At 39.7% G+C, this 25,661-nt stretch overlaps 1 protein-coding gene across 1 annotated transcript; it reads left to right on the forward strand.

Moving 5' to 3' along the window:
- The first annotated feature begins 700 nt into the window (after positions 1–700).
- Positions 701–24,120, forward strand: LOC306835787 (serine protease HTRA1A-like). The gene is made up of 9 exons (XM_079362523.1): positions 701–1,283; positions 7,725–7,824; positions 8,344–8,548; positions 19,732–19,926; positions 20,010–20,042; positions 20,132–20,246; positions 20,772–20,829; positions 20,949–21,044; positions 22,958–24,120. Exons 1-9 carry the CDS (start codon positions 827–829, stop codon positions 23,124–23,126), a joined length of 1,428 nt encoding a protein of 475 aa, XP_079218649.1. The 5' UTR covers positions 701–826; the 3' UTR covers positions 23,127–24,120.
- Positions 24,121–25,661: the final 1,541 nt, after the last annotated feature.

Raw genomic sequence — 25,661 nt, forward strand, 5'->3', positions numbered from 1 at the left:
GATTGATTGCCACTTCAGGGAATGATTAGTTGGATGCTGTTTATGTCCCTTCCAGATGAGAGCCAGGATAACACCATAAATAGAGAACTGAAGTTCTACGTTTCCAATTAACAAATGAAGCTGTGAGAAAACACTTTTAACCACACAAATCCCACAGTCCATGGAGCTTTTATATTTTTTATTTTGCACCACTGATTTTCCTAAATAGCCATGAATGTTTGTTTGAATGCCAGGCGTGACTAATTCATTAAGAGGCTAGTTAAAAGAACGTGCAGGAAATGAGCCTGCAGGGCTGTGCAACATATAAAACATCTGGGCAGCACTACCAGAGTTTCACTTCTCTGTTTTCATTTGTTTGTATATAATATAATCAGGGTCACTGCCAATGTCAGCAAAACATTGGCAGGGTGGAGTGAACTTGAACTTCTCAACCCCACTCAGAAGGAGGCAGAAGAGAGAGGAAATGTATGCAGAACTTGATTACTTTTCATTTTGTTGCACAGCTCTTAAATACCAATTTATTTCCATACCGGCTTTAATGCAGCTTTGCCCTCTTTCTCATGTACATGTACCAATCAGAAGGCGAGTTGCGATTATCTGTAGGAATTGGAAACGACTTTTTTCTGTAATGCTTTGCCAGCAAAAACGTGAAGGCGCGTAATTGGTTGCGCAGTGGAGTTTCTGCTAAATGCCTCTCCAGCTGAAGTGACTCCCCCTCTGTACTACTGAGCTCTCCCATCCCATAACACTGCAAGCAGAGCGCGCACTGTTGGAACTCCCAAAACTTGATTTTTTAAAACTTTTTAAAACTTTTAGTTTGAACAATATGTTTTGGTCTCTGTGCGTAATCGTAGCTTTTGCTTCAGTGCCAGCAGACGCGCAAATCAACAGTCGGTATGTAATTGGATGTCCCGCTCGGTGTGACAAGTCGATGTGTCCCAGGGTACCAGCAGACTGCCCTGCGGGACAAACCCTCGACGCCTGCCACTGTTGCCAGGTGTGCGCGTCCGCGGAGGGCGAAGCATGCGGCGGCATCGGTAAGCTCGGCGACCCGGTGTGCGGAGAGGGGCTGGAGTGCTCCGTGTCCGGCGGGGTGGCGTCCTCCGTGACGGTGAGGAGGAGAAGTAAGAGCGGGACTTGCGTGTGCAAATCTACCGACCCGGTTTGTGGAAGCGATGGGGTGTCTTACCGAAATATCTGCGAGTTGAAGAGGGTCAGTCGCCGCGCGCAGAAGCTGCAGCAGCCACCTGTGCTCTTCATTCAGCGGGGTGCCTGCGGGAAAGGTACGGTTGGGAGTGTTGAAACAATTTTGATAAGACTCCAAAAGTCAAACATTGATAAGAGTTGACGGATATTTTGATGTTTTTGACTTTATCAGTAATTATTCTGTATGTGGAGTTGTCTACTTTCGTCATACAAACTATTTCTTTCTCAAGACTACCGCATGTCCTCTTTTCACATGCAGTACATCTGAATTTCATTCACTGCATGCTGCGCTTGACCTCACTAAATATGTTAGTGGTCTTTTTTTGTATGCCACTTTTGCATCAGCTCCTCACTCGATGTTTGTGGTTTGATTTTCACACAGATGTATCAGTTCACCGCTGCATTCACTGGCAAACAAACCCAGTGTTGTGTCTGGGATAACAAGAGCTACTATTCACGTTTGTCTCTGTTGTTCCTGCATTACAATTAGACTGGATCACAGAACTATTTCTGACTTCTCCTTGGTTGAATGAAGTCATGAGCTCTGATGTAAAGCCTGATGGAAGGATTTTCTCTGGCATGTAGAACCTGCAGTCACAAGGCTCAAATCCGCTTGATTGTTTTTACACTGTGCAGTTCATGCCAGTCCATGCAGTCTGCAGAAAGTCTATTTTTAAAGTCTGATAAGTACGATAAGCTGATATTAAACAGCACTGAAGAGATATTTGTATAAGTTAGTGTTTCAGAATGGATCTGTGTTTCATCAGAATGTCACTGGGAAAGTATGTCAGCCTAATCAGTGAAGCTCAATCATATACAGACATCATTTTTCACTTCGGTACAGTTTAATCAGAGAGCCGTTTATCATCATTAATGCCATTTGCGGGAAATATATCTTTGAAGTGATGGAATACGTTCAGACTTAAACGCGCACACACCTGCACACATGTGAGGCTACAGGTGGTAAAGACATAGTATCATTCTCCAGTTTGTGGCGTATGTTTTTAACATATGACCATCTGAAGCATGCACCATGTGTGCTTTTTTTAAACTTCTGAATGAAGAGCTTCAACACCTGCTGCCTCAAAGACCAACAACTTTCCTCAAAGCTTGGAAACCTACATCCCCACCCCCAGACTCCTTCCTCCCTCTTCTTCTTCTTCTCTCTCTCTCCTTCTCTCTCTCTCTGTTTGTGTTGTCGTTCATAAATCACACTCACTAGTCACATGAAGGAATGCCTGCCACTGATTTAGAGCCGTAATTCCTCCGCTGTTGAAGACAGGCAGTAGACACACGAGGAAAACACAAAATTAGTAACCCATATTTTTCGGGGAAAGGTTTACACAGAGATCAAAAACCATCTGGGGGCGGCGGTAGCGCAGACTGTATCGCCACATTTGTTAGTCAGTCGTGTAAGCAACTTAAATGGTTATGTCATTCTCATGCCTCTAACCATGTCTGAAGAAAATCTCTGTGGTGTGGTGAGCGCTATAGATCTTTTCAAGGAACCAAGTGAAAAGTTCCAAAGTTGCAATAAAACAATTCACATTTCCTTTGCTGGGTTAAACCCGCATCTCCAGACAACCTCTGGCATTAGATCTGATCAATGCTGGAGACTAAAAATTGCAGTCAACACTGCTGAGAAACCCCCCACCCCCTCGAAGCTCCTTAAGTACTCCTGCCTCGAGGCCCCATGTTAAGAAAACATATGAGCGTACGCTTTGCACTATGTCATTTCATGTCTGAATTGTAAAGATGTTGATTGTGCAAGGTGTTCGTTTTGGCAAGGAAAAAATTAGGTCAAATATTTATGTGACCTGGGGGTTCATATTTCTTTTAAATGACCCAGTTTATTTTACAGAGCTTTTTTTTTTTTTTTTTTTTGCCATTTCCTGCCATTATGATTGTGTCACTGCTGACATTCAACTAAGAAGGCAAACTTGAACTTTAATGGTTCCTATGCATCTACTGGACTAGGGAGATATTAACGTCCCTTTTTGTCACACAGAAATTGCATACAGCTAAATAAAAATAAGGCAGTAGATCATCACAGCGTTGCCATTTTGACTTTACCCATCAGTTTGTACAAAGCTGTAAAGCCCCAAGTTGGGATTTGTATTTGTGTATTGGTATGAAGGAGGGGAAACGGGGATATGCTCATGCTGAGTTATAAAAGTTATACAATTTCAGTCAATGCTTAAAGTTAATTCCTTAGCTGACAAAGAAGCTTGTTAGACACAGTGGTTAAATGTGTAGTTATAGTTGACTGGGTTATCAATATTAGACTAAAGGAGCCAAGAGAGCTTGTGGAATGTATGGGCAAAAAACCTATATGAGAAACACTAACCAAGCAAGCATGCTGTGCATGTTGAGTGCAGACATGGATACCTGCTATTCAGTGCTAATTATCAGAGTCATTTAATTCCCCCAAAAACCTGAGGCAAAGTCTTCTTGGGCAGTCTGTTGATGCAATAAAAACTGTTAGTGTCATCGTGTCTAATTTAGCATGACAGCAGGACAACAACAAACATTTTGCAAAGATGCAAAAATCAATGGATTACTCTGTTTTCACTCGGAGCAGTCAGCTGGTGTGTCCATTTTTCACTCAAAGTGGCTACACCCCAAAATGTGTTCATCTTTAAGGCTTGATATAACTTACGTGTGATCGACTGTATATAAAAAGAATCAAAAAAGTCATAAATAGAGAAATTAGATAACTTGTAAACATGTTTATATCTAATGTTATGTTGGGCACTTCAGCACATGGCTAATGGTGATTGACTCATTCCTGAAGCTACCACCTAGTGGCCAGTTGACAGATTTTACGTTTGGCTCCTTATTGTGGGCTCTATGTCATCCCTGAATGTTGCTGTTGGTTGGAATAATGTTTCCTTATTTATCTATTTAATCAAGTTAAAAGCCTCATACAATTTATAGTGGATGAGTCACTGTGTTGGTCTTTCTGGCGTTGCTGGCTGATGTTGCAGAATACACTCTGCGACCCCGACTACTTACGTGCTGAATGTGCACATTCTTCCCCGACTTATCTGAGCCACTCATAATATTAAACTATCATCTCTGTGCATGTTTTTTTTTTCTTTATGTTATTCTATCCGTCTATCTTCTCTCCTGTATCTGCATGTCTGTTCGTATGTCTGTCTTTTGGTCTTTCTGTTCATCTGTTTCTCTCATCTACTTTACTTTCCTTCCTGTTCACAATGCCAGTGATTCTCTTGCTGCCATTTTCTTCTCTACTCTATCGAATTAAGTCTGAATCGTACTTCATCGGATAACCCTCTTATTGTCTGCTCTTTTGGCTTTTCTTTGTCGGATAGTGCTGAACCATAGATTCTAACACTGCAAAAAAAATAAATAATAATAATTTAAATAAATGAAACAATTACTGTGGTTATTTATAGAATACTGTTTTGCTGTTATCTTGCTTTCAGGAGATTTATGATGTTGAGATAACCAAGCACATTTTTTCATGGTATAAGGCTAATTTATTTGGTTATCTTAATAACAAAAGAAACTACAGATATTGTCGTCAAATTATGTGCACGGTCTTTCCTATAGCTTCCATATATGTATACTGATTCAGGTACATCATTTTCCGACAACAAAACAAGAAGCAAATGAATTGGAAACTTCTTCTGCTGCAGAAACGTTCCTCCCTCAGATGTGTGCTTCTGGCTTTATTGTGTGTACTGAGGTCTCTGATGGAAAAATGCAGTTTCTGGGCTTGAATTTAACAATTACAAAAGGACACTTTTTAAAACGGAAAAATCTATTTTGAGGAACACAAACAAAAGCTGATGCCAGGCTTTCTCTGTAACATTAGAAACATCAGCGGAGCTCAAACAATCTAGATTGATTGCAGTGAGCTGGTTCTCAATCAAAAGTTGGTGAATTATCATCTTAAACTTTAATGCTCTAACATTCACAATAAGCAAAACTCTATGACCTAATTGTATAATAAACAGAACAAAGCTAGTTTCCCATCGCTCTGCTTAAAGCTAGTTAGGACAAAAGTGGATACAAAGGAGACAACAGAACATGCATTATATTGTATCTTTTATTTTATTTTCACCAAAGACAAAACATCTTTGCTGCCATTTCACTCGTTAAGCACGACCCTGGCTCTGGTTGGCCTCAGTTTGCCCTACAGAAGACACACAGTGTGTGCTAATGAGATGTCAGTGCATGAAGAAAAAAAGCCCAAACTTAATGTATTCACATCCCTCATGTACATGGGAAAAGAAAAAGCAGCTTCCGCCTGCAGGCGCCAATAAAACAGCAGGTTCTTTGAATGGGGAAAATAGTAAAGAGTCTGAGGGAACTCTTGTGGTGAAGGTCAATGTGTAGAGAAGGGAGGGGGGAGGGGGTACACAGGGTGAAGAGGATTGGGGGCTTTTGAGTGTGCTTAAGACAGAAAGAGAGAAGGAGATGAAGAAAAGAAAGTGTCTTTATATAAACTGTTGAAAGTTATGTTTCAATTCTTGATTTGTCTTGATAAATAATCATGTAGACCCCTGGCTCAACCTACACTTAAATGATATAGATCTTTAGTAGGAGGATGTATAAATCAAGTTAATCAGTCCTTAAACTAAACGTCAGTTTGTCAGTCAAGCACTGTAGTTAGTGCATAGACCTGTATTAGGAGCATGAGCATTATTAACAAGATTGTGTCAGAACCTCCAGGTTACTGAAAGGTAGGAATTTGATCCCCTCCTCCGTAGGCCTTAAACATTTGTTTTCCCTTTCCTTCACACGGTCTAAACTTAGGCTTTGTTAAATGGTGTGTGTAATAAAGTGCATTCAAGTTTCCTGAATTAGAACTAAATGGAAACCCACATTGTTGCTGCTAACATTTTTATTTTATGAAGTACTATTCCAAGCATCAATGGGTTACTTTGGATCTTTTGTTCTTGATCTTGTTCTCAGCTTACCAAGTATGAAATAGCCTATTTTAAGCAACAGTGTCTAAAGTCCATTATTTCATGTGATAACAGGGGTGATGAGATTGGAAAAGTGTCTTAAAAGATACACATTTTTTTTCTAACATTTTTCCCCCATGATGAGAAATAGGTCATTTCAAAGATACTTTTTTTTACAATCTTGCTCACAAGTATTCTCCACCAGTAAAGTCTTTTAAAGTCCGGTTCAACAGTGAAATAATCTGTCAAAGCACATAACTCGAGCAACAATGAATGCCAAGGCTTTCTAATCTAACTCAGCTTTGCAGAAAATCTGATTCATGATTTACCATGTCAAATAAATTGTCACCACTGAGCCTTTAAGTCGGCTATCATCACTTGTGTTCTAGTGAATATCTCAAAGTACTTGTGTATGTGAGAAGGCTGAATTATTCACAACATGCTGAATTGGAAGAGACTGATGGCTGGTTTGAATCCAGAGACGGCACAGGTTATAGACACTGGGCCGACTCTCTATAACAGTAATCCTGTCAGAGCTGACCACAAACCCCACTGGCAGTGAAGCTGGCATGTGAGAAATGTTTCCAACATTTCCATTACTCTTCTCTCACACTTTGATTAGAATCGCTTGTGACGTTAGCCTGACAAAAATATGTGATTTTTAGTTTTAAGGTTGATTAAAGAAATACTAGATAGATAGATAGATAGATAGATAGATAGATATAATCTGACTGTAAGGTTAGATTGAGAAATCCAGATTCCAGATATCATACAGCACTTTTGGGAATGTTCCCCCTGCGGGCTGCTAAATGTTTCATACTATATCATTTAGAGGATTTGGTAGGGCAAGACAGTGCTCATTCCATGCTTGTGATAGCTTAACTGCACGTTAAGTGAAGAGAAAGTATCTTCCTCTTACCTTAACCCTTCACTGCAATTAATGATATCCAAGGGCTTTAGTGTGTCTCCAATCTTTACAAAATCATCTCCTCCTGGAGAATATTACGAGCGCAACTGAAAATTGTTCTTGTTAGACAAGGCAGTTGGAGGTTACGTGGCAGAATAATAGTTTATGAATAGAAGGATGAAAAGCTCTAAGAGAAAAGTTTTGGCTTTGGTTAAACTTTGTTCTGAGCAAGACTTAATTACGAGGTAAATCAGTCAACATTCCTGGACTTGCCCAACACTGGATGAATGGTGGGATGAATGATTCAAGAGAACTCGAATGTCCTTACTCAAAGTGTTAGACTGTGTGCGCAACATTCTTTTTTTGTGGACCGGTTTGGTTTGATGGTAGTCTGTGATTACAATCAACCAAGGGTTGAGATAAGGTTGAGTATTTATTTTAATTGTTCAAATCAGGCTTCCTAGATGAATAAGAGTGTGTGCGTTTGTACGTGAATCTTGACCCAGACATTGTTAACCACAGAGGAACTGTCATCTTTTCTTTTCCTCTCCTTGTTATTATAAAGAGCTGTTCTCTCTATTTTTTTGCACAGCTCCTACATCATCCTATATGTCAGGGAGTCTTTTGTTTGTTCCATCTCACATAATGTGTGTTTTTGTGTGTGGAATTTTCAGCTCAGGACAACCCAGACAGCCCAAGACACAAATACAACTTCATCGCTGACGTGGTGGAGAAAATCGCTCCGTCTGTGGTTCATATTGAACTTTACCGCAAGTAAGGCTCCTGCATCTGTCTGTGTGTGTGTGTGAGAGTCTAGAATTTACAGCCCACCTGTGTAATTTACCAGACCACACTAGTTGGCAGAGCATCCTATCCTCCACTTGAATCTTTCAACGTCTTTTCTTTTCATTGTCTCCCCAGCTTTCATGCTCTGTTTTTGTGCTCCTCATCCTTCATCATCTGTGTCGCCTCCATTCTGTGTCAGTGTTCCTTGAATAGCTGCAGCTTTCGTTTCCATTATTCTCCCTCATCTTGCTGCTACGTTGATGCGGCAGTGTCTGTTTGTTTTCTACTCTTGCTATTTTCAAGGGTTCTTAATCTCCCCCAACTCACCTTTAAATACCCTACCTAAGGTATCAACTCAAACGATTTAGTCTTTGTTTGCTCTTTATTTTTGTGTCTTACACTGCTCTTACATCATGTATCAGTTTTGGTGTGTTCTCAGTGTGTTTATTTAGAAGAAGCAGCTCTGAATGAGTGAAATGAATAACATCATTCATCCTGTCCTCACAGGATGACATATTCCAAGCGGGAGGTGGCAGTGGCCAGCGGTTCTGGCTTTGTTGTGTCAGAAGATGGCCAGATCGTGACCAATGCCCATGTCGTGGCCAACAAGCACAGAGTGAAAGTGGAACTAAAGAATGGTGGCACCTATGATGCTAAAATCAAAGACGTGGATGAGAAATCAGACATCGCCCTCATCAAGATCGAAGCCCCTGTAAGTCAAAGTGACCCACCGTTGGTTGAGTAACACAGTGACACTAGCCAGGTTGTCAGTTATCAAGTATTACATTGACGGAAGCTGGCTATTTAACAACCAAAAGCAGATTTTCTCAAGTTGAGGAATAATTCAACATTTAGGTAAATTAAATTGTAACCTTCTTGTTGAGTGAAAAGGAAAAAGATATGTACCCCTCTCATGTAGCCTTTTGTTTGCAGTCAATGTGAAGGTGTCAAAGGTCACTGCGCCCAGCAACTGTTGCCAAGGAATAAAATTGACTGTAACTCCTTGTAGAAACAAAAAGTGATCATATTTATATTTTTATTTGTTTATGGCAAACAAATAAAACAGAACCGCTAGCTGGTCATTTATGCTAGCTAACATATTCCTGGCTGTAGTACTAGCATAACAAACAGACAGGAGAGTCATGGGAGGAAAACTAATTTGAAGACTTTTCACCAAAATGTCACATTATTCCTTTCGTGAAACACTGTTTGTCTCATTGTGAATGTGGATGTAGTTTGAGGGTACATTTCCTTCTTTCACACTCAACTTACATTAATGTTTATCCCCTCATTTTCACATGTATTATGTTTTATTGCTCTTGAACCAAAGAACAGTCCATCTCTTCATTTATATTATTATGCTTTTAGAGTCTCCTAACTGCCCATGAGTAATGCAGTGCAGTGTGGTGCTGTCCGTCGTTTTTACCCCGAAGCCCAGTTTCTATTTTCCCCTCCGTCACTCGCGTAGTCGGATGAGGAACGAGGGAGGATGACACTCTACAAGGCACTTGCTTTTCTCACTCAACAGAGCTTGTACTTTGTTTCATAAAGTAGAGATAAAGTTGCATAAATAATATCCACATCTGTAATTGAAATGTTGAGCTGTGACTTGTGTCAACAACACAGAAGAAAAACTTCATTTTTCGGCTCACCTCAAGCCATTTATTGAAAAATCCCTGAGTGTTGTGATTTGAGTTAACAGCTTGTCACTACAAAGCACCAAACATCTGTTTGTCCACCTTTAATACAAAATAACTAAAATGTCATACTGTTTGCAATGGGAAACTGACATTGACATTGACGAAAATATACATTTTTAATGGATGCAGTGGAGACAGCAAACGAGCGATCACGAGTGATGCGGCGTACTAACGCTTCCGTGCTGTTAGGACACAGTGTGAGCTAGTATAAAGATAAGAACCTTCACTTGCTCTTTGTTATTCTTCTGAAAGTGTTTCTAAGTCTGGCAGATTATTAGAAGTGCTAGTAAAGTGAATTGAGAATGCAGGTGTGGTCAAAAAGGTCTTAAAAAGACAGCTGGACTGCAGTCAGTGCATATGCTGTTGGTGTTACGACACATTGAGCCGAGTAAACAACCGACAGGATCCACACTATAGGTCCTCTAAGAAGCAGGGACAAAGCCAGTGTTGACATTTGACATAGAAAGGGTAGACATGTACCTGCACTTAACTGCACACATCATATGCTTGCTACATTTACTCTCCTCGTAACTGTCTGTCTGTGTTTATTTCTCTGTCTACTGGACATTACATGGTAATCACTCCCTGCAGTAATGTGGAGGAATGTGTGGCAGACATCCAGGTCCTATTGACTGAGAGTCATAGCAGAGCGGAGTGCATTGCAGAGCTAACTCTCATGGCTGGGTGACACAGCTGAATAGATGTCCTTGACAGCACCACAAGATGTATTACAAAACCCTCTGGTTCTGAAAAGAGGTAGAACGATTCAGGTTTTGTTTAGCTGACAATGTGAGCCAATGGTGCGGAAATGAATACTGACAGTTGCTTTGTTTTTGTTCATCCCATGATAAAAGCTGCTCTGTATGTCGATGACAGTCTGAAATATAATTAAGGGTTTTGCCATATTTGTTGCATTACATGCTCACCATGTACAGTTTTTTTTGGTCAATCAGTATTTATAGATTCAGAAACGTATGATACTTCATGCTGTAAAAACCTGACGTAAATAATCATCTTGGTTTACATTGCTGCATGCAATATGAACAAGGACGTTCATACTCTGCATGCTGCAATGTATTCACTCCCTTTTTCCCTTGCATGTATTTGTAGCATTCCTTTGCCTGACACCACGACTTTACTGGCTGGTAAACAACAGGTGGTTGTAGTAAAAACAGATAATTGTAATCAAATGATAGCCAGATGTGTTCAGGGTGTCATCCTGAGAGAAAACACATTCAGCACCTTGAGTAACCTTGTTTTGATATTGTGGTCATTGTGTGAAGCCATAGCTGGTCATCATTGACATTTGTTAGAGATGGAGCCCCAGAAAACCTTTGGTCACTTTAGAGAGGTTGCAAAATGGGGATTTATATAGATATTTGTGCTAATAAGGCACATTATTGTGTGTGTGTGTGTGTGTGTGTGTGTGTGTGTGTGTTTGTATTTGTGGGCGAGTGTGTGTTGTGAGAGTTGATATGGGAGGAAATTAGAGGATGAGTGACTTTAATGAGAGGGCAGGAGGGTGTGCGGGATTATCAATTTGTTTGACATTGATAGTATAAATATAGCCATTTGAACCTATTGAGAGGGTGTTTAATTTCAGTTCATAAAAAGTAATGACTCCTAATTCCAGCTTTAAAATATACAACCTTTTTCCAGGACACATCAGTGTGAAAGTGTTAGATGGCAAAGTGTTCTCAAAGCCTTTTTCTACTGGAGTCCAAGTTGAATATATGTATTGAACATGCTGAATGTTAAAGTAAGGCCTGCATGGTTCATCCCTTCTCTGTTTGCTATATACATTTTATAGGCCAGTAGAGTACTTGTCAAGTTTTTCAGGAAGCATGTCAAGTCTCAAATCAAATCTTGAGTTCTCACTTTTGGGTCTTAAGTGGGCAAGAGTCTAAATGTCAAGGCACAATCCTACAATAAAAAAATGAATAATTATAATTTTACATTGAAAATCGAAAAATGGCCGTTGAAGTAAATCAGTCTATGGGACTACAATGAAAGTATGCTTACGTGGACAAATAGTAAAAAAAGAGCAAAAAAACATTTGACCTTCCAATTTCTCCTTTTAGTTTGAATTAGAGGTTTTGCTGGACTCAAAGATCAAAAATAGGGCTCTTTTGTTGCAAAATTATATGAGTATAGAAATTCAAAATCTGACTGCCAGTGGATATCTACATCTTCCACACTCCCCTGGGTCATTCCCATCTGCCTTTGCTTTCTCGTCCTTTTTCTCCTTGCAGCTTTCTCCCTACTAAATTAAAGATGATTGTAGTCAACGCCAGCAATCAAGAGGCAGTCACAGATAATCACTAAACAATTTAACCAGTTTACGACTGAGAAAGTTTAAGTTTTTCCCCAAGCTTCTTTATTCTTACTCTGCAGTTTCTATGAGAAATTGGGGGTTTATTGGTTGCAAGGCCCAGTCATTCCTGGGGCTGTGGTCTGGCCTTCAGCGCTGGGGAATACATTAGTCCGTCTACAGCAGCTGGAACTTCAGAAGGGAAATAGAGGAAAGTGCTATACTCACTTGTTCCTGTGCAGTGAGTTTTGGGAGGCGAGAAAACAGCAGGAAGAGAGAAAGAGGGAGAGATGTGGTCAAAGCCTGGAAAATGTATCCATATGTCTGGAGAACTGCGAGTTAATAGGCTAATGAGAGCCGTGTGTGATGTGGCAACAGCACAATAAAGACATAAGTCATTGTGCTTTAGGTTTAAAAGGTCTCTCATTAACCTTGTTCTCTTACTCAGAACTTGGACACGTCACATTATCTTAGAGACGCATACAATAAATTGGATTCATTTAGATTTACCTGGAAAGACTCAGACTCACTCTGGCTTTCAATCTTGCTGCTGGCTTGGAAATATAAGTCAGTATGATTTATTTCATCATAATGACTTATACTGACCCCCTAGACTTGGAAGTCATCATGCCGTCTTGGAATTACTTCAAAACACTCATATGCTCTGTACTAGGAATTTTCCATATCAATCCACATTTCTTAACATGGACTGTGCAGTCATTAACCTTGGGTTATTTATTCTTCAAATGCAGCTGAATGCAGTGAACCTAATGTAGTGACGGCCGAATGTGATTAAGTGCCTCATAGGGTGCCATTTAGTGGTGGACATGTGATGCAGACCCCTTAAGGCTGTTCTCCCAGAGGTTGCAATGTGTTACAAAAGCCTCCAAGATGCCCATCTAGCAGGGACAATGTGATACATGACCCTCTGAGCTCCTTTTAAGTGGAGAACACAAGGTGCATGACCCACTCCACTCTAGGTTACCCTTAAGTGGAGAAAACATGATGAGGGAACACTTAAGGGGTCCCTTTCAGTGGAAAAAATGCAATACCTTTTCTGTGGGAAATAGTAAGCATTTCATTATCTACCTGTAATAACGTCATTCCCATGTGTGTAGGCTTTTCTCTTTGAATTCCAGGAAATAATGGGAAAGCATGCCACGTTAACCAAGTTAGTTTTATATTTCAAGGGCTTTCGTATTAAATCAAGACAAGAGACAGATAACAGCATATGTTCCTGATATTAATAAGCTTGTCGACTATGGAAATCTGTGAACTCTCCAAGCCACAGCCAATCGAGCCTCTCGACCCCACGCATGCAAGAGTCCAGACTCAAAGCATGAGCTGAAATCCGCTTCTGAACCAATGGCGCTAATGCATGTACGGAAGTGAGGAACGTGGCTTTTGAGGGAGCACAGAGGGGAGTGGGTGGGTGAATAAGGTGAAGGGAGAGGATGCTACTTTCAAAATCATGCTCGTTTTCTAAAATTACCATCCCTTGCCTTTGAGGATCTTCCGAAATGAACTGAAATAATTTGAAGTGACTCTGTTAAGAGTGTGGCATGGAAAAGTGGTCTCATGATTCCCAGAAGGTCCCCCGAAACTAAAACACTTTTTCTCTCTGTTTTACCACCTAGTATTAAGAGTCTCAAAACCAGTCTCTCTGGGAAATGTTCCTGGTTTGGAAAGCATGTGCTATTATTGGAATATGCATTTATATTTACGTTGTGTGTGTTTGTGTGTCTCTGTTTCTGTGCAGAAAAGGGAAAAGAAAGGAATGTGCCTCCAATTAGCCACGTGTTCTTGTATTTATCTGTTAATCAGACTCACTGGGTAAATGTTTCCTAAGGGATGTCAGCATTTCCTGAGATTAAAAATACTGAGGGACAAACACAAACTTACACAGTGCATGTGTATTTAAAGGGTAGGGTGGAAGAAGGCTCATTGGGGGGATGTATTGGGGACACACATTGCCTGTGGAGGACACTGAATGTCGTCCTTCAGAGACAACCAAAGGGAAAATGGATAACATCCTCCTAACCCCACCTCTCTCCTTCATGTCTTGTATTCCTAACCAAAATGGTTCCCATGCTAAAGGAAACTGTCAGCTGGGAAAAGAGCCAAGAAAAATAAGCACATAGTCCCATTTTTTTTTTCTGTCCTTTGGGTCTTAATGCATTTTGTCTTGGCCTTCTTTTTGGCTGTGTGATTGTTTTCCAAGCCCACTGGACAGGCAGCAGCAATGCCCAAAACACTTCTGGCTTACCGGCATTGACATCACTTTGATACAGTATCCACGAGGCATGATAGAAAAGTTTCAAATCAAACCACTGTTACAGTCACTCACTGTCATTAAATCAGCAAAAAGAAACAAGTCCATGATCAGCTCTTGGCATTACAATCCTCTAACCCCACCTGAACTATATTTAAGCCTGCCATACCAAAATGAAGGATAAACACCTTTTCAAACTCTGCCCTTATTGCACAGTCACACATTAATTAGTTATTATATGTGGCTAGTTTTTATAATCCTGCTTCAGAATCCAGTATATTTGGAAGGTTGAAGTTTTTATGGTTTGGGTTGTCATTTTAAAATAAAAAAGCAGAAACCTGTTTGGCCTGACACCCATTAATCAAAGAAATCCTTCTAAGAATAGTTTTTTTTATGGAACCACAGTCCTCTGAAGAATTGTCCTGATGGAAACAATATTATATGAAATAATATGAATATTGGTTTTCAAATTCAGGATTGTCTTTTTTAATTTCTGAGCACCATAAACAGAACCCCTGTGATAAAGTAGACCAAAACTCTCTGGAACGTCATGACTAAAGACCACTAGAGGAGCAGGGAAAAAAATGAGTTACTTACTTACTGAAACGTTACAAGGGTTGTTCTCCAAATTGTGAGTGCTTTAGGAAAGTCCATACTGCACAAAGAAGGCAGTAAACATTTGGTTTTCAATGAGCTTAGGAGGTTGCACTGTGCTCCCCCTGCCATATAAAGGAAACTCTAGACTACAATAAACAGCCCTAGACATATAAAACCCATATGAATTAGTATAAAACGCATAGATTTACCTTTTTGTTTCTTTATTCTTCACATATACAGTGGCAGTCTTAAACGTCCATCAATTTCTTGGATTCAAAAAATATTCCACAAGAAAACAGACTTGTGAGATGTGTGAGCAGGACAAAGCCGAAACTGAGTCACATTTTCTTTTGCTTTCTACAAAATATGATGATTTGAGAGAATTATTTGGGTTTGTCTTGCTTTTAGTTTTCTCTTTTTGTTTTGTGACAGTGAATAGACCTACTTATACCTTATACCCTTTCAAGTCAGGGCAGTATAACCTTGTGCAGTATAACCTTGCACAGGATGAGTCTTTTAAGCCATCATAGAGCACAGTAAACATTTGAATCCTATTCTTAAAACCATGACCTAATACTTTAGGTGAGCACAATTTCACTCTTTTCTGAAACAAATGAAGACTTAAAACCTTGTCTTCCTCTCTTCATTGTGACTCAAAATTGTGTGGCGTCTATAGCTCTTGTGCAAACTACACAGAGTGAAACGTACACATAGAACTCACCCACATATGTTTGCGCTTATTCCAAAGACTTAAAGCCTCACCAACAACATATGGAAACCATAGTGGTTTTCCGTACTGGTGTCAGCAAGGATATGTTTTACCCAGTATGGTATAAACATGTTAATTACGGTGCAACAAGGAATTCTTTGAGACCTACATCATGGTTTTGATTTGTAATGTTGTCATATTTAGAGAGTGGAAAACATTCACCTACATATCTCGTTTCTTCACCTAACATGTAAACACAAGCATCCAAGCACACTCCCAGACCAGTACACACTTGGTGCCTTTCAAGGTTGATCTTCTGATCCTCTGACTTGATGTTATGTGAGGCATGTTAAATCCTGCCCCATTTTTTATCTGCATCAGCACAGCCTGAGGACACAAGTTCAAAAATCAGCAATAAAAATCCTAGACATTAGAGTATTTATGGTTTTAGCTGTACGTTCTATAAGAGAGTGGGTTTCATGCGTAAAGTCCCCTCTGTGAAAGCACGAGGAGCTTATATAGAGTTCAGGTAATGCACTGACCCAACTAGAGCAGCTTCTGTTTGTCATTGTATTTATTTTGAAGAAGTCTGGCTATATATTTCAGCAGTGCAAGGTGTAGGTTTCAGTTTACAGGGATTAGTTTGTGGGGGTTCATCACCAGGCTGCCTGCTTTTACACAAGTGCCCTTGACACTATTAAACCATTTAAGCTTGACTGGAGTTCAAGTTTACGCCTGGTCCTCCTGTCATAAAATGGTTGTTAGTGGAATAGCTTTAAACAAGCCGCCGAATGACCAAGATTTAACAATGACACAGTACATCTATAGAAATGCAGGCTTTTTTTAAAGCCACATCTCATGTCATTCTTTTGCCGCTGTGTTCCCAATGACCTCGATGTGACAAAATCTGGCTGGGTTCAGCAAGACTCAGATAAGCATCTACACATTAGAAAACAGGAATTTTACACTACACGTGCCTCTTGCAGCTACTTCTTTGGCAATTGTAAGTCCTCCCTCTTTTTATCTCATGCCCCACTTCTGGATCTTATCTAAAAACTAAAGAACTTGGAAAAAGCTTCTGAGAAGTGAATCTGGGGCATCACCAGGAAGTTTAAAGGCAAATAGGCTGCTTTCATTTTCAGAAAACAGATCTATGCCATCCTTGTCAAGCAGGTACCTTTTCTTCCAGGGATGTTCTCAAACTGATGGCTACTTTGGTTTTCAACAAGGAAATCTTTTTTTTTTTTGGTCATCAGTTATGCAAGTGCAAGCACCACGCATCCGTGTAACACCAAAGAAAACGCAGCTTGACTCATTGGTCTCACATTCTCAGACTTCCTTCCATTGGTTTGTGGTGTTTGTTGTTCCCCTCGTTCACCTTGCTTGCTGCCTTTAATTGTGGCCATGGTGTCTTCTGGTGAAGTGCCAGAGCAGCGTAGCCTTCATCTGAAATAGCAGGATGAGTCACTTGGGTGGTCAAGAAGATCAGGAGAGGCAGATTCACATGGCTGGAGGATTTTCCACGAGTCGTTCCAGATTGTTGAGTTGGCACGATTAGTAAGTGATATGTAAGCTTTCAAATGTGCGTGTTCAGTGTTTGTTCTGCTTTCTCACCCTGGTGATGTTATGTTGTCAGCATAGTGATGCATTTTGCACCCTTTTTTCAGGACTTCTCTGAATGAATTGTGATTTTGTGTGGGTGTGTGGGTGTGTATACGTTCTTGGTTTGAAAAGCAGTAGTATCTCTGACTTGACATTGTGGCGATGCATGTTTTCCACCTGACAGCAACAATCCCCATAGCAACACCAGTAGCAGGGTCCAGGCGAGTCTGCGCTGGCAGTGACTCACATTCACCTGATGTCCTCTCTCGCTCTGCAGTGTGTGTTTCTTCTGCTTCCCTTTTCCATCTGGTTATATTCTTATCGGTCATAGAGTGTGACCAGAGAAGGGGAGCTGAGGGAGGGTGGGGGGTGATTACACACTGCTTCTCCTGTATTAAGTGTACGTGTTGCCAAGTTTAAGGATACATATCTGCAGTGTGTGTTTGGTTTGGTGTGTGTGTGTGTGTGTGTGTTTAATTCCAACAAGCCCTCAGGAATCAGGAACACGGTGTTGGATGTTTGCATGTTGATGTTTGTGTATCTATGTACAGATGAGGTAAGTTGGAAAGCAGCGTTGATAGGTTCTCTTCCTCAGTTACTCAGTTACCAGCTCATATTATCTCTGTCATCTTCTAATAATAAATTCATCTCTCAGGTTTCTGATCATTTACAGCAAACAAACTCTAAGACAAAAATCCAATTTTATGTGTCCCACAGATAAATTCTGAAATAATTTTTTATGCAATCCTCTCCGGTAAGCGAGTCTTGCCATTTTACTGATAGTGTTTATTGTGTTTGTCTCATCATCATTTGCATGAAGTTTTTTTTCATGGATCCGTGAATCAATAATTTCTTGTCAGTACCTGATTTCAAATTTTGGACAGTATTGGAGGCTGATGCAGATACGACTACCAATAATGGTAACAATACAGATACTAGAATAATTAGAGTATCCCAATTTCTTTCTTAATGTCTTGGATCAGTGCTTGGCAAGAGACAGATAGAGACGCAAATACTAATACAGTGTTAACAATGGTACCGATTTATGTACTGGTCATCCTAGATAATGTAACTGCTGCAGTTTCCAAAAATATGTATTTTTTGTTGACACTGCATGATTTCCAATACATGATTACACATCTGCAACAGCATTTGGGGCCAAGACTGGAGGGCCAAGACTGGAGCAATGTAGAAACCTTTTTTTGTGAATGGTCCAATGTTGAGTGGTTCAAACCAAGACCAGTGACAGTAATGGGAAGGATACTGGTACATATTCCATTGACACCATCAAGTATCCCATCATTAAGTTTTTTGAATTTCAGTTAAACTTGTTAGAAATAATTCGTCATCCGACAGTTTATTTTGTTTATATCTACAAAGTAAAATGCTCTAATGTGGAGCTGTCATGGTGAATGACAGTGAAAATCATAGTTTCCGCTTTCTTCTCGTTAGAACTTCAAGTAAAGCGATGGAAACATGCAGTATACAAGGACTATTCTGGACAGTTCCTTTTTTTTTGCATCCGTCTGCCACCAGGGCGTTGGGTACAAAGTCAACACAGACTGAGCATGATGTGGCAGCGCGTGGGCTTTGACAGCAGGCTGCCTTTCAAAGATGATTTCATTGGAAGAAGGACACTGTCACTGCGGATGGATAAATATATCCTCTCTGTGTCTGTCTTCTTAGACAAGCTCTCAGTAGCCTGGTTTCCATTGCCCAGAGTAACTGAGCTAACCAGAGCTCAAGGTAGTCATTATTAACCTCACATCAGTCCATTTTCCAGCATCTGTGGTCTGTTGGCACACACTCGCCTTAAGGAATGATTTGTCAGCTGGGCTTCAAATTCAGTCCAAGAAAAAAGCTTTTGATCCTGATTATTTGCATTTTGAGTTGTTTGGCATAAATGATGCCTCTCCCTGCAGTGAAAAAGGAGTAATAGTTTTTCTTTGGGAGCAATGCCATGCAGCATAGAGTGGCTGTGTGTTTAGAAGACTTGGGGTTTCTGTGTAATTATTTTCCTGCTATCCACTCATAAAACACATGATCAAGACAAGGGCTTGGAGTTCAGTAGAGTTATAGCAGTAGAAGCAAAATGTCTCCATGGGAATTTTCCATTACCGTGCCACCTGCTGGGAGAATTGAAAATACAATGTCCTTGTGATAATGGTGTTTTATTCACCAAAGCACATAAATGAAATAGAAATATTGGAAATAAAAAAAGGGTAACGATGTCACAACACAATTCGGCCCACTGTTTTTCCACAGTTTGTTTCATGGTGCTAAAGCCCTTTATTGACTACTAGACCAAGAAAGAAGTCTCTCTCTCTCTCTCTCTCTCTCTCTCTCTCTTTCTCTCTCTCTCTCTCTCTCTCTAAGATACTTTCACCTACCTTTTCACTCTTGAGAGTTAATATCCACCATATCATTAAAAATTTTGGTTAAAACAAGGATTTAAAGCAGCTTGCGCTATGGCTTTTCAATCATATACATCCTGTCTTCAAAAACATGCGCCAAATAATAATCATTGATTTTGACACAGAGAATGCTAATTTATTTATATATATTTAAACACACCTCTTCTTGCTTCTTGTTCACTGTGTGGATTTGTAACCCTACATGAGCTTTGTCCTCATGAATCACTGTTTTAACTTTGGTCTTCCACTTCTATAAAAATGCTGTATGTCTCAATGTTTCTCACTTGCAGACCAAGCTTCCTGTCCTGTTGCTGGGTCGTTCGTCAGACTTGAGGCCGGGGGAGTTTGTGGTCGCTATTGGCAGTCCATTTTCCCTCCAGAACACAGTCACCACAGGTATTGTCAGCACCACTCAAAGAGGGGGCAGAGAACTTGGCCTTCGCAACTCTGACATGGACTATATTCAAACGGATGCCATCATCAATGTAAGTGAATGAGGATAAAGTATTGTTTTGGGTACACTTTTCTTTCCTTAACAATCAAGTGATGTTTTCTTTTTTGTTCACAGTACGGCAACTCTGGAGGGCCTTTGATAAACCTGGTAAGTCTTCTTCGTATTAATATTGAACATTTGTTTAAGAATGTATGGTTGTTTGTTGGGAGGAACTAAACTGAAGTTTGTCGTTTAAGGACGGAGAGGTGATTGGAATCAACACACTGAAAGTGACAGCCGGCATCTCCTTCGCCATACCCTCAGACAAAATCCAAGAGTTCCTGGCTGAGTCGTATGACAGACAGTCCAGAGGTACGGCCTCTAACTTAAAACACTTATCATGTTTTGTCTTTATTGCTTGTCCTCAATCACCAAGACAAGCTGTGGGAGGCACATTTTCAAACTTGGCTGCATGACTTGGACAAATACACCTCCCTTGCACTCATACAAATAAAGAACCAGTATGATTCAGCATACCATTTCTGTGGTGGTTATTTTTCATCTCTGTGTGCTCCCAAGAGATATGTTGACAGCATTTCTAGTTTAATGAACCAATGCCCATACTTACCCAACAGGAATATGACACTGCATATAAACCAAAAAGAAGAAAATGCTTGAATATGGCAGGTTTTAAATTTTATTTTTTAGTTCCCATCATAGTGCCTGAGGTCATTTTTGGGCATGACAAACCTGTATTTTATATGTGACAGCCAAAAAGGCTGCTTGTTTTGATTTATTTGCGTAGTGAGATAACCTAAAAACTAGGTTCCCTTAATTTATGATGTGACATAAGTTAGTAATATTATATTTTTGTATTTTGTTTTTGTCCACCTCCAGGGAGAGGATCAGCCAAGAAGAAGTATATCGGTGTGAGGATGATGACTCTCACTCCAGCGTAAGTTACACACTTTAATGTCTTGAATATGCAACTAACACCTTCAGAAATATGTCAATTAAGTGCCTTCTCTATACCAGATAGCCACATTAACATATGCTTTTTTTGTGTGTCACTAGGCTTGCCAAAGAGCTGAAGACTCGACACCATGACTTCCCTGACGTCACCTCTGGAGCTTACGTTATGGAAGTCATTGCAAAGACTCCAGCTGCACTGTAAGAAACATATTTCTGCACATATGGCTCCAAACTTCAGGCTCACTTCAAACTGACTCGCTTGTAAGCTCATAGATTAGTGCAACTGCGAAATTTCCAACTCCTTCTCCAGCTTTGGTAATATTGCTTTTGGCACTTTCAGCTTCACGTGCACCTTATTCTCATATGACTCTCATCACTCTCCATGTAACTCCTGCTCACTTCTTACAATGCAAATACACAGTATATTTCATTTCCTTTCTTGGTTTATTTCCCTCCTCTAACTGTCAAATACACACATAGACACACTCAAATGCACAAAAATCCTCCTACACAACTGTCTTTAGGCAGAAAGTTAATTCATGGCTCACACCAGCATGCCTGGAGTGCTTGGCTCTCGAAAATATCCCCCTATCCCCACAATCCAACCCCCCTAATCATCCCACACCACAGCTCTAGCAGAGTGGGGGCTCGGGAGACGCTGAGGTCAGCTATTTCCTTCAAACCTCCTGCTGGGAGGTTACTAGCTGTGCTGTGGTTTTCCTGCGCCTGCTTACCCAGCCTACTCCAGAGTGGCGGCCCTTACGAGGCCCTGTCAGAGTTTATAAATTGCTTAATTACTCAGCTTTTATGCATGCAAACATTTCTGTGATTTCTTTAATTTTCTTTGTTAATTTCCCTGTGTTTGATGTTGATCTTTTTTTGTGTGTGTCGGCTGTGACCTTTTTGGAAAATCTTGACCCTGCTGCTGAGAATATTCCCTTTCGCTCTCTTTTAGAAACTAGATGTAATGAGAGGATTATACTGAGCTACAGTTGTGTTAATGGGTGCAAGGTGAAGGTGTGGTATCCTGCTCACATGTGGATGTGATTAAGCAGCTGTGTTGCAAGTCAGTGCTTGATATCACTGCTTGTGTGATTTCAGGTTTACTACTCATGCGTTTGACTAATAGTTTTTTATTAGCTTAGCACTTTGCAGTGCTCTCATGATTGTTCCATCATAAAATCTCCTTCAACAGATGTTACTCTGGTTGAAGTTTTTGCCAGCAGTCCAGGAAACAAAACATGGCCTGGTTGGATGTGTTAGATGTGTTTGTTACTTTATTGTGTCAAGTGCTGCGTGACATCTGTAAGCCACTTTATCAACCTGTTTTATTATGTCTTCCTGAAACCTAAAGTGGGAATTAAAGTAACACCTTATGTTAAGAAATGCTGTTGATGCATTTTTTTGCATAAGCAAAATCATAAAAATGAGCAAACAAAGTGTTTGTGTGTCTCTCAGTGTTCTTTGACTCCCCTACCCTGGTGAAGGCATGGCTAAAATAACTTTGGGTCCATACATCTTCATAAAAGAAACATACATATGTATGTTTATTTTAAGAAAAAAAAAACTAAATAGAATTTAAAAATGACGGGAAACAGTAGAGTTGTGCCTTTGTTGGGGATTGTTTTATTTGTGGGTCAATACAAATTTGGCGATTAAGTGAATACTTCCAGCACCAGAATGGTTAACATAATAATGAAAACACATAATACTTATAAAGCTGGATACAGATTATTATCATACTCAAACTTGAAGGCCAGTTGAGACTTAAAATGGAAAAACCTTATTTTTTTGTTGGATTATTTTTGTGACATTTTTTTCCCATGTCAGAAAGTATGCAGTGAAGAGAACTTCTGAAAAGATTTAAGCAGTGTACACATTGGCCAGGATCTTAAACATCACTTAGGTGAACAGTATTCCCTCTTTGCTGGCCAATTTTATCTTCCAGGCTCATTCACCCCTTTTGTGTCAAAACAGTTAGAATATCACATCCCTTAATTAACATCACCAGGCTTGGATTTAAAAAATGCTGTAATTTTGATGCTGTCATTAAGATATTTTTTTTGCCATTTATGAAGCCCGTTATCCTCTCTTCTCTTTCTCTGCTGCAGTGCTGGACTTAAAGAGCATGATGTCATCATCTCAATAAACGGACAGAGGATCTCATCGGCAACTGATGTCAGTGCCGCCATCAAGACTGACGACACCTTGACAGTAGTTGTGCGCCGTGGAAATGAGGACGCTATCCTAACGGTCGTTCCCATGGAGATCGACCCTTGACCCTACACAGGAAACACCATAGGAGCTGGGGCTAGTTTTTATACTCATTACCAGTGGACCTTATACTGAGGGAGGGAGGAGGGGGCATTTACTGACACCCCTTCTCTCCTGTGGCTAAGGGCCAGTGATGCCACACAGCCTGGACAAGTCTGGCTTTGTCTTGAAAAAGAATGTATGGAAGGTCAGAGTGGCCAAAATGGTAATCATTATATTGAATCGGTTATCTCAAAATCACAAGTTTATTATCCGGAAATAACTAAAGGTTGTTTCCTCATGTTTACAAGTATATATCATTAATCTCCTCCTCGCTAAAAACACCACCTTTTCAGAAGTCATTCATCCCAAGAACATGATTTGCATTATACAGGGAACTGAGTATGCTGACTGATCTGAATGTCATCTCGAAAAGAAGGCATGATGCATTTTTTGCATGTCAAACTTGGGTCCAGCTACGACTTGATTCTTTAAAAAACAATAAATCGTTGTTCTTGATGTGAACTGTATCATGCATGATTGCATGAGACTCCTCATCTTTGATAAACATTAACAAAAGAATTAAACTAAATGTTCCTGTTCTAGAGTAAATACATAATTCACGTTTAATCTTTTGTTAACAACATTTGAAATAACCATTTTCAGTAGGCGTTTCTCAGTTTCCTTTGAAACGCCTATATACAGAAGCTCTGTATGCTGTGTTGTACTTTCCATGTTTGTTCTCACGTGAGTCTTTAATGCTTTAATCAATTCGACTACTGTTTGGTTACTTAATGAGAATTGGTTTTCAGAAATCTTTAAAAACTGGTCTCTCTAAGTTTTTTTCTCTTTTATGCAGACTTTGGCTTCGTCAGGCCTTCCACACCATAATTTGAGCAAATCTGATTTTTATGATTATCGCTTTATAAATCCTTTTACAAGTACTGTAGAATGTTTATGTTTAATATGTGATGTACACTGAGAAGAAAATAAAGTTTACATTCTTCTGTTCTGACACTCACTCTTTAAACGTTCTCCTTTCCTTTCTGTTTCTTTTCAAATAGACGAAAAGAAAACACACGATTTGAGATAGACAGCATAGTGGCTGACATGTCAATATTTTCTTTGTGAGTCAAGAGTTTGCTTAACCATTGCTCATCCACAGGCACACACACAAACGGGTCATAAAACAAATCTCGATCTGCTTTAGATTTATTTTATTGCCTTCATATGGGTTTGGGATTGGTCTGGTGGGATCATTGGGCTTGGGGCTCTGCAGGCTGGCTTCAGAGACAGGAGTGCGAGCCAAACAGAGATCTGACCCACGATGCATTGGTCACAGATGAGGGCCTCGTGTGAATACACTCAATGTTTTGGTAGAGATTTTTGTGTACCACATACACTTTGGATGAAATAGATCCCATGAGAAATGCAGAAACCACCACAGAAACTACAATTTAGCTTCAGCATTTACGGGAAGGTCTTTAAAAACTGAAAAAAAAACACTTTGTAAGAGCTATTTTTCTTAACTGTATTTTTCTTTTCCATTACAGCAGGATTAAAGGAACCTTTATTTGATAACTATTTACCATATATATATATATATATATATATATATATATGGTAAATATATATATATATATATGATAAATATATATATATATATGATAAATATATATTTGTATATCTCTTTGTATCTCTTCACGCTTAGCTCAAAACTTGTGTTTGACACGTCTTTCTTAAATCCACAATAAATTAACCACTTTCTACACCACTAAGCAGGGAAAGCTTAATCTGAGGGCAGCCGATTGTAGATTGAGCTTCATCTGACTGCATTAAAAGGGTGATAAAGTATGGCCATTTAACTCTCTATTGAATTAGTGAAATGTTAGCATGCTGAAGCAGAACGCATTTCTTGTACAAATAAAATAATTTCTTCTGTTCTCTTTGTAGAAATTCAGACTTTTGAGATGTTTGTTGCAAATGTACATCTCATTTACAACGAAATAGCAACGAAATTGAGGTCAATATCAAATACCTAATAGGATCATACTTTCAACTCTATCATTCAGGTCTGCACTCCCCACTACGCTCTGCCAATGAAAAGCTCAGATCAAATCTTCACAACAGTGCCCTTAGTCTCTAACTCGAGTCTTATCTTGTTGTCCCCCAGTGGTGAAACATACTACCAAACTCCATTCGATCTTCAGAGTCTCTTTGCACCTTTACGAAAAAGCAAAAGACTCAGCTCTTTCTTGAACACCTACACATCATGATGATTATGAGGATGATATTTTGATACTCAGAACTCTCAAGAACAGATGTTGATGTTGCTGACGATAAACGGTAATCATTTTTATACTAAAGTATTCTAAAGCCTGTATGCACTGCTTGTCTGATCAAACTGCAAGCTATTCGTTTGCATTTATTGATATGACAAAATATAGTTGAACGCTTTTTCTACATGTGCATAGATAGATAGATAGATAGATAGATAGATAGATAGATAGATAGGAGTCTGCTCATTGCCTTCTTGTACACAGCCTGAGGCAGTTCAGCCTG

This window comes from Symphodus melops (genome assembly GCF_947650265.1).
Source record: "Symphodus melops genome assembly, chromosome: 15".
In the NCBI taxonomy this organism is placed as follows: domain Eukaryota; kingdom Metazoa; phylum Chordata; class Actinopteri; order Labriformes; family Labridae; genus Symphodus; species Symphodus melops.

Coding starts and splice junctions, on each gene's coding strand:
- LOC306835787 (XM_079362523.1), top strand. CDS start 827: ATGTTTTGGTCTCTGTGCGTAATCGTAGCTTTTGCTTCAGTGCCAGCA. Junction 1,284..7,724: donor GCGGGGTGCCTGCGGGAAAG/GTACGGTTGGGA, acceptor TGGAATTTTCAG/CTCAGGACAACCCAGACAGC. Junction 8,549..19,731: donor TCATCAAGATCGAAGCCCCT/GTAAGTCAAAGT, acceptor TCTCACTTGCAG/ACCAAGCTTCCTGTCCTGTT.